Source organism: Ostrea edulis, chromosome 7 (assembly GCF_947568905.1).
Source record: "Ostrea edulis chromosome 7, xbOstEdul1.1, whole genome shotgun sequence".
NCBI classification, from domain to species: Eukaryota; Metazoa; Mollusca; class Bivalvia; order Ostreida; family Ostreidae; genus Ostrea; species Ostrea edulis.
The window spans coordinates 14,250,866-14,261,554 of record NC_079170.1 but is presented as its reverse complement, the minus strand read 5'-3'; the positions used below and the strand labels follow the sequence as shown (position 1 = coordinate 14,261,554).

The 10,689-nt window shown below is 35.5% G+C and overlaps 1 protein-coding gene across 1 annotated transcript; it reads right to left on the bottom strand.

Moving 5' to 3' along the window:
• Positions 1-1,063: 1,063 nt before the first annotated feature.
• LOC125653608 (tripartite motif-containing protein 54-like) lies at positions 1,064-10,689 on the bottom strand. The gene is made up of 3 exons (XM_056143420.1): positions 10,507-10,689; positions 9,779-10,150; positions 1,064-4,831 (listed from the first exon to the last, which is right to left on the bottom strand). The coding sequence occupies exon 3, from the start codon at positions 4,818-4,820 to the stop codon at positions 4,005-4,007; it is 816 nt and encodes a 271-aa protein (XP_055999395.1). The 5' UTR covers positions 4,821-4,831; positions 9,779-10,150; positions 10,507-10,689; the 3' UTR covers positions 1,064-4,004.

Below are 10,689 nucleotides of genomic sequence, written 5' to 3'. Positions count from 1 at the left end.
TAAATTAACGGAAGAAGGAACAAGAATTTCAGTCGAAAATGCATTAAAATGCACCATTTTAATTAAATAATTTTAAATGGGAGGGGGATAACCCCCTCCCACGCCCCCTTCGTTCCGTTGGGCCTCAACCCCCCCCCCCCCCCTCCATTTAGGTCTAGATCCGCCATTGCTAATCAATGTCTTGTATGGAGCGAATTAGGGCATGTGCAGAACCAGTCATTTAGGTGCATTTACCATGATAACCAGGCATGCCTCTACCATCATTTTAAAATCTTTGACCACTGGATTCAGGGACCTCTGGAGAACCCGTACCCAAGATACAACTCGAACCTAAGAAAACTCGTACCGGTGTTGCACCGAAGCGGGAATTTTTCCTAATCGGAACTCTGTGCCAGCACTCGTGACGTAGAACGGATCTTCATTCATATTTATACTCATTGTGTATTTGCCATTTAAATACTTGAAGGATACCCCAGTACCAGGGACAAGCCTAATACATTTTATGTGTCAATACATTATACATGTAGTCTAAAGATAATTTTTGAAATCGTGAAAATTAAATTGTCTTCTTTTTTCTGAGTATCAGATACAATGTATACGTTTACATGTTACAAGTGTATCAAATATTTGATATTCTATACTACTACAGTCCAGAAGCTCTTATACTCGTATGTATTATTTTTTACAACCAACAATTGGCAACTGTACATGACTCTGACCACAAAACAAAATATGGGAATTTAATACGCATTAATAAAGTTCAACATTATTCGAAGTGCATGTACCTGTAAAAATTGATTCAATATAGCAATTTGCTACTGGAATACAAATAAACCCAAACTGTTTAACGGTTATTTACCTTGTTTGGCCTTAAAGTTTTTCTTCCAAAGCTTTGCATAGTTCACAACGGTTTTTCGTAAAAGGCACCATGCCTTTGTCAACAACTTTCATTCAGAAAAACATACAAGTTCTCGTTAGCAACTTTGACCATTAATACACAGCCAGGTATTGCATTCTGTATTCGGTGTGCTTGTTGAGAGTCCTATTCACAAACTAAACAGTGTCCAGGTTCGAAGCTTATTTCAAACTCGGCACATGGTAATAAACAAAGACTTAACATGAAACATATATAAAAACTAGAAGCGTGTTTCTATTAAGAAAAAAAAATCTAGATGGAAAACGTAATATGAAAAAAAAAATGTGTTCGTGAGGGAGTCGAACCCGGTCGTTTTAAAAATAGAAAACATCTTTACATATAAGAATCGACGACTTTACCCACTGGACCACGCAGTAGACCATATATTACTAAGGAAAATTAACGTACAGGTGCAGTTGAAAATAATACCAGTGAAGTCGTTTCGATTTTTTTAAATTTATAAAAAATGCCCTCGTGAAACAAAATTTCAAAGCGACAGTGTTTTACAAGAAAACTCGAAGAACATGTTCATGCTAAATTTACTTTGTTTCACGGAGGCAGTTTTTTCTGAAATTCTGGGATACCCCTCCATTTTAACGCTAAAAATCATATAAATCACTTATTGCTTGATTTAAACTCGAAATATGTTGGCTAATTTTGTCAATACACGTCTTTTAAACTTATTTTTGAAAAAAATATTGAATCAAGAGACACGTTCCAATTGGTTCTATCATATATTTGAATAACTTAATTTTTTCGATTTTTCATGGAACACCTTTAGGGAAATTAACATGAGACATGCAACACCTTTTTGGCACTTCAAATCACCGTTTACCCATATAGACAGGAATATGGTATGGTATTTCCCAGAATCGTATGTACATTCTGTAATAAAGGAGAAATAGGAGATGAATTCCATTTAATTCTACAGTGTCCAACTTTTTTTACAATTAAGGCAAAATACATCTAGACATTTTTTTTTTATGGAAGACCAAATATTCTGAAGTTTTCTAATTTGTTATCAACTTAAGATATGAAAATATTAAGAAATATCTGTTTTTATTTCTCATATTTTTGAGATTGTCTGTTCTTCGTAATTGTTCTTCTGCTACCTCCTAAACATATTACTATTATGTTTATTTATACATACAGAGTACATTATGTTCCCCTAAGAAGTTGTATTGTTCCATATATGAACCTCTGACGATTTTCCTTACATGTATTATATTGCTTGTACCCCATGTACCGTTTAACATGGTTTGAGCGAATAAATTGATGTGAATTGAGAAGTCGTACCCAGGTAGTCGTTTAAAAAATGTCAGATAGCAAACTCCCCAACAATACAATATCGTAAATCAATAACCGGGTGGGTGGGGGTTAACATGTGATAAAAAGAATTCTCCAAGGTTTGTGGTTTGATATGATTTATATTCAATCTTCGTGTGTTTTATATCCCCTCGTCAAGACTCGGGGATAGAAAACACATATATCGTTGACTATAAATCATATCAAACCACAATCCATGGGAGGTCATACATGTGTTTAATAGTATTATCATTAAAACATAACAATGTCAAGATTATGAAGATTAACATCAATAAGCATTATATAAATACTCGTGATAATACATCTGTCTAGTGAGGCAAATTTTCAAATTTACTTTATCAAAATACATGATATGTATATCAATTTTGTTGTATGCGGATTGTGTTCGGTCAAAGGTTCGCCTTTAAACTGGAACTTCGTCTTATCTGGCAGTAGTGCCCCCCTTAATCCGTATAAAACGGGACAATATATTCGTCATTTCTTCTGAATTCCGCTATTCTTAAAATGCAATGCATCTTTGTTATCAGTCATATCTAGAAATTATACATAACAAATAATGATCGTTGTCAAAAAAAGTGGGGGACAGGTACTTCCCAAGTTGTCATACATATCAAATGCATCCCCTTACATTGATCTATAGAATGTATTGAACAGTATAGATCTAGAAGAAGAAAAAAAAAAACGTACATGACTGCTTAAAAACAAGAGCGCACAAAAGCGAGACAAACATGAAGATTGATTGTACATGTATATTGTTTTACATCCCTCTGGAGAATGTTTTCGATCATACGGAGACATCACCATTGCCAGTGAAGGGCTGCAAAATTTAGGCTTGCGGCCTTTTAGCAGGGAGGGATCGTTATTGTGTCACACTTGTTGTGACACGGAGCCTCAGTTGTTGCGGTCTTATCCGAAGGACCGCCCCATATGTAGGCCTACATTGCCAATTTCCACCCAGCGTTATTGTTACAATCACAGATATATGTGCAAAGAACAATAACCCTGGGTAAAGGGGAGGGGTAGTAGTACATGCTATGATTACATACAGGGTTTCCGCCTGGGAATAAAATGAATGTACATTCTTTGAACAGATTATGCAAGGCTACTAACAGTATATAATGCTGCATATATCTGTATAGATAGCAAGATAGCATGATAAATTAAGATCAATTTTCGTCAGATGCTGGTACACTTTGACATTGTCACATTCTGTCAGCCAAAGGTTGTCGGACTGGTCAACAGCGATCCCATCCGCTACCACTGCACCGGGCCACTGTAATTGTATATGTTTCTACAAAATCACAACGGGGTATAGCACTATACAAAGTGACCAGGATTTCTCCCGACCTGGTACAACACAGACCGGAAACTTAGCCCGAAATGTTTACAACTTTAGTTGTCTGTTTATTGGGAGACATTCGGTAGATGGTACGATCATCGTAGACATAATAAATCAGACTTCCATCCTTCATCACAGCCAGCTGGACAGGCGTTACTTCAGGAGTATTGATGGTGTCGAGGTGTGGCCTTGGCCTGTCAATCAAAAGTATCCCAGAACAAGCCTCCCTGATGTACGCTCTGTCATCACTAATGCACGTCACGTGACGTAAATCTTTCTTGTCAAGTTTTAAATGACTCAGCTTCACTGGTCGTTGTAATATTATTTTGGGCAATAATGTACTGTTTGCAGACGCCGGCATTTTGACTTTTCTTCTTTTCTGTTTTCTTCCAGTCAGCTGTGCACATTGTGTCCTATCATCTGTCACCACTCGCATAAGCTGAATTTGGTCATATGTCCAAACTGTGTCTTGTTCTGTTCTTTGTTTAACTGGCCGGGCTTGAATGTGGGATCAGCGGTCACCAGTCTGTCTGGAGATTTTAACTGCTTGACCAATTCAGGATTTTGTTTCCGGTACAAGATAAAGTTAGCGGGAGGTCTTGATTCTGTGAGGATTTCTAGTTTTTCAATGACATGTTCTAGATTTTGTTTATATTCTTCTAACGCGGCTTTATATAGTGATAATTCTTCTAATTGACTTTTCGCATTTGACGCAGACTCACCTAGATATTCATGTAACATGGCGTTGATATGATCCGTAAAATCTTTGGCTTGTCTTTTCATTTCCCAACTCCTATGTTTGTGGCTGTTCTTCACCTGTGATTCTCCATCTTCAACATCTTGAATCCTTTCTATAACATGTGCTCTCTTCTGCGTTTTCATTTCAGAGAGCTCTTTCATAGCTTCAGCCTTTTGTTTTTCGTACATATCCAGCATTTTTCCAATTCTGTGTGTATTGTGAATTTCTTGAATGCTTAAAATGCAGACCGGAACTTGGCAATCTTCACAACAAGCATCGTATGGTTTGGACGGGTGACTTTCACACATTTCTACCACGTTAGTGGGGTGGAGTTTCTCGGATATCGGTACGACATTATGTCCCGAGGGAACCTTGCTCTTAAGATGAAACTTTTTACAGCGAGGACAGAGTTCATCTCCACAGGGAACACATTGAAACAGAGCAGGCTCCTCCTCACAGTACTGACATCGGATGACGTCCTGGGCCTGAGACCGAGCCATGACAACTCCGTCTACAATTTCGGAACATAGCAAGTGAACACTTCTTGAAGTAATATTTTACAGAAATGTAATTAATGAATGACGTATGATAGGCATATTGATCTTATCAGAACTCATTTGCAATTGAAGACAACTAAATCTCCATTAAAAATGTTAAATTTGCACAGCAGGTGCCCGTTTCATTCATCAATAGTATACCCCATGTACATAGCGATCGGAGCAAAACTGACGTAATTGGTGATTTACTTCCCCTTGGGACTATCGGGATTTCTGCCTATTTCATCAGTGAAATATGAGGCGCGTGTGGTACTTTTTAAATTGAAATAACTTTGTAGAAAATCAAGATATTTCAGCAAAAATGGTTTCATTAGAAAGAGGAATGATGAATTTGCTATTTCAATCACTTATTAATCCTAAATTAATTTATAAAAGAAATTAAATTGCTAATTATTTCATATGAGTGAGATCTTTGGTTTTGGGAAAATATTCAATTTTCGATACTATAATGTAAGTAATCTGCATCTGGTCAATTTGGTATCCTAGAAGAGCCCATTAATTACGCTTAACAGATTAAACCAAGTTGATACTCACGGATGATTAGTGTTTCAGATAATGCCCCCCCCCCCCCTAATCTGTCAGGGGTTGTGCGTATTTAGCCTTTCTTCAAAGCAGGGGTAACATATTACGAAGACTAAATACTAGTTAAAACAAATAAATAAGACTAAAGTCTGGCTGGATGATATGACGTTTTAAAACGTGTACACAAATCATTCGGAAACCATCCATGTAACTGTTCATTACAAAAAATTTAAGCTAAAACATTTCCTAAATTTTGGTTCTAAAGAAGAGGTACAAAATGTAGGCCAAATGTCAAGAGCGCGAAGTACAGTGACGTTGAATTGGAAGTATTCAAACTGCTCAAAACAGTAAGAATATCTAGTGACAAACTTATCATGCAGGACAGAACACAAATTTTTGGTCAACACTGTAGAAGCCGTCAGCAGAATTGTGGCCTACGCCGTCAGAGCCTTGATATCCTGCTACGGAGGGGACTGTCGTAAATCGTGCCAGAAACATTACTTCGCGTGTTGGGCCCTTAAAACGAATAATTTGAAATCTTCCGTGTTAAGGAGACATTTTGATGTTCATATGAGTGACCTTGACGAGCATTTACCATTAATTATCTGAATTTCTCTTTAGGACGTAAAATTAAAAATAAAATAAAATTTCTAAACTCTACGCAGAAATACAAAATATCTTAATTGGGTTAATTTACAATAAGGTCATTGAATCAAGAAGCCATGGAGTTAAATTATGTATGATGCTAATGAATGTCAAGGAAAGTTCACCTAACGTTTACGCAAGGCAGGAGGAGGGGGTGTTATTGTGCAATATACGTATTGTAAATCTTTCTGCTACCTCAGAATTAAATATATGGAAACTATAAGCACCGCACTCATAAGATTTATCACTGTATAGAAACATAACACACAGTAATAGATACAGGCTGTGTGTGTGGTTATTTATGTGTTAATAGAGACTAACACACTACAATAGATACAGTCTGTGTATGTGGTTGTTTTATGTGTTAATACAGACTAACATACTACAATAGATACAGTCTGGGTATGTGGTTGTTTTATGTGTTAATACAGACTAACATACTACAATAGATACAGTCTGTGTATGTGGTTGTTTTATGTGTTAATACAGACTAACACTACAATAGATACAGTCTGTGTATGTGGTTGTTTTATGTGTTAATACAGACTAACACACTACAATAGATACAGTCTGTGTATGTGGTTGTTTTATGTGTTAATACAGACTAACACACTGCAATAGATACAGTCTGTGTATGTGGTTGTTGATGTGTTAATACAGACTGACACACTACAATAGATACAGTCTGTGTATGTGGTTGTTTTATGTGTTAATACAGACTAACACACTACAACAGATACAGTCTGTGTATGTGTAGTTGTTTTATGTGTTAATACAGACTAACACACTACAATAGATACAATCTGTATGTGTGGTTGTTTTATGTGTTAATACAGACTAACACACTACAATAGATACAGTCTGTGTGTGTGGTTGTTTTATGTGTTAATACAGACTAACTCACTACAGTAAATACAGTCTGTGTATGTGGTTGTTTTATGTGTTAATACAGACTAACACACTACAATAGATACAGTCTGTGTGTGTGGTTGTTTTATGTGTTAATACAGACTAACACACTACAATAGATACAGTCTGTGTATGTGGTTGTTTTATGCATTAATACAGACTGACACACTACAATAGATGCAGTCTGTGTATGTGGTTGTTTTATGTGTTAATACAGACTAACACATTATAATAGATACAGTCTGTGTGTGTGGTTGTTTTATGTGTTAATACAGACTAACACACTACAATAGATACAGTATGTGTGTGTGGTTGTTTTATGTGTTAATACAGACTAACACTACAATAGATGCAGTCTGTGTATGTGGTTGTTTTATGTGTTAATACAGTTTAACACACTACAATAGATACAGTCTGTGTATGTGGTTGTTTTATGTGTTAATACAGACTAACACACTACAATAGATACAGTCTGTGTATGTGGTTGTTTTATGTGTTAATACAGACTGACACACTACAATAGATACAGTCTGGGTATGTGGTTGTTTTATGTGTTAATACAGACTGACACACTACAATAGATACAGTCTGTGTATGTGGTTGTTTTATGTGTTAATACAGACTGACACACTACAATAGATACAGTCTGTGTATGTGGTTGTTTTATGTGTTAATACAGACTCACACACTACAATAGATACAGTCTGTGTATGTGGTTGTTTTATGTGTTAATACAGACTAACACACTACAATAGATACAGTCTGTGTGTGTTGTTGTTTTATGTGTTAATACAGACTAACACACTACAATAGATACAGTCTGTGTATGTGGTTGTTTTATGTGTTAATACAGACTAACACACTACAATAGATACAGTCTGTGTATGTGGTTGTTTTATGCATTAATACAGACTGACACACTACAATAGATGTAGTCTGTGTATGTGGTTGTTTTATGTGTTAATACAGACTAACACATTATAATAGATACAGTCTGTGTGTGTGGTTGTTTTATGTGTTAATACAGACTAACACACTACAATAGATACAGTCTGTGTGTGTGGTTGCTTTATGTGTTAATACAGACTAACACTACAATAGATGCAGTCTGTGTATGTGGTAGTTTAATGTGTTAATACAGACTAATACACTACAATAGATACAGTCTGTGTATGTGGTTGTTTTATGTGTTAATACACACTCACACACTACAATAGATACAGTCTGTGTATGTGGTTGTTTTATGTGTTAATACAGATTAACACACTACAATAGATACAGTCTGTGTATGTGGTTGTTTTATGAGTTAATACAGACTAACACACTACAATAGATACAGTCTGTGTATGTGGTTGTTTTATGTGTTAATACAGACTGACACACTACAATAGATACAGTCTGTGTATGTGGTTGTTTTATGTGTTAATACAGACTGACACTACAATAGATACAGTCTATGTATGTGGTTGTTTTATGAGTTAATACAGACTAACACTACAATAGATACAGTCTGTGTATGTGGTTGTTTTATGTGTTAATACACACTCACACACTACAATAGATACAGTCGCTGTGTGTGGTTGTTTTATGTGTTAATACACACTCACACACTACAATAGATACAGTTTCTATGTGTGGTTGTTTAATGTGTTAATACAGACTAACACACTACAATAGATACAGTCTGTGTATGTGGTTGTTTTATGTGTTAATACAGACTAACACACTACAATAGATACAGTCTGTGTATGTGGTTGTTTTATGAGTTAATACAGACTAACACTACAATAGATACAGTCTGTGTATGTGGTTGTGTTATGAGTTAATACAGACTAACACACTACAATAGATACAGTCTGTGTATGTGGTTGTTTTATGTGTTAATACACACTCACACACTACAATAGATACAGTCGCTGTGTGTGGTTGTTTTATGTGTTAATACACACTCACACACTACAATAGATACAGTTTCTATGTGTGGTTGTTTAATGTGTTAATACAGACTAACACACAACAATAGATACAGTCTGTGTATGTGGTTGTTTTATGTGTTAATACAGACTAACACTACAATAGATACAGTCTGTGTATGTGGTTGTTGATGTGTTCAAACAGACTAACACACTACAATAGATACAGTCTGTGTATTGGCTGTTTTATGTGTTAATACAGATTGACACACTACAATAGATACAGTCTGTGTATGTGGTTGTTGTATATGTTAATACAGACTGACACACTACAATAGATACAGTCTGTGTATGTGGTTGTTTTATGTGTTAATACAGACTAACACACTACAATAGATACAGTCTGTGTGTGTGGCTGTTTATGTCTTAATACAGACGGACACACTAAAATAGATACAGTCTGTGTATGTGGTAGTTTAATGTGTTAATACAGACTAACACACTACAATAGATACAGTATGTGTATGTAAGTGTTTTATGTGTTAATACAGACATCTATGTACGTATACAGTTTGTTGTCATGTGTGTTAATCTTGTAAGTAATTAACGTTAATGAAAGTAACAGTAAAGGTTAATGAAGGCATCTAACCTCAAGAAGATATACATTCCGTTGATACCTGAATATAGCTATTAACTACACAGTTATTTCAAAAACTAAAATGAGGCTAAAACCAAGAAAAAGGTGTAATGATAATCATTAACTGAGGTGGGTATATTCGGTGCATGATACAAAGAGGGCTGGAAGACCAAAGAGACCTATGCGTCTACTTTCGTTTTCAATGTTGATGTAAATACACGTAACTCCCTTAAAGATATCTACAAATATAACATGCAAACTAAATGCCAAAGTACCTAAGTAGATGACTTCCTGTTCTGGGTTGTTGATTGATTTTCTAAATATCGATGTCTTAGTGTCACTATACTTTGACCATACTATTGGCTGCGTTCAAGATGGCTAGGTATGGCGGTATCAGGATAATTCGTACCAATAATAACCCGTACCCAGGAGAACTCGTACCGAGAAATTACGAGTTCTCCAAGAGAAGTACCATCAATTATCTGGGTACGGGTTCTCCTGGAGAAAAACTTTGCCATATTACCTGATAAATCTGGGTACGAGTTCTCCTGGAGAAAAAAAAATTAATCATTTTCTTAAATGGATTCTTGTACTGACACGAAAGACTAGGTTCCTGTACGTCAGTTTATTCAATTAATAGTAAAAAGCTGTAACAAAAATAAATACACAATTACATAAAGAAATTCAGAATAACTTACAATAAAGGTATTCACTCACGATTGACAAATAATTAGTATTTTAAGAATATGAAAATTTGTATAAACAATTAACTTCACATTATACCAATTAATTATGCAGTATTCAAAAAATATAAATACTAGTATGACTATAAAGTAATATCGAATAAAAGGAAATGATTACTTTTACTACATATATCTCATAAACAATGGTTGACTATGCACGAACTATTTCCCGCCAAACAGGTACATTGTTTACCTGCACTTACATCCAAACAGATAAATACTGCATGTCATAAATAAATGAAAATATAATAAAAACTTACACTGTGGGACTACAGGATACGATAAGGGGTTGTACTCTGTACAAGGTGTGGTGGCATCTTTGCCGTATGTAGTGCGCGTGGAAACTTCTGTCACTGAGCATCTATGTCGACTGACAAATCTGATTGTACTAACTGGAGAGTTTAAGACAAGGGCAGTAACTCATGAAAAGTTCTACTTCTGAG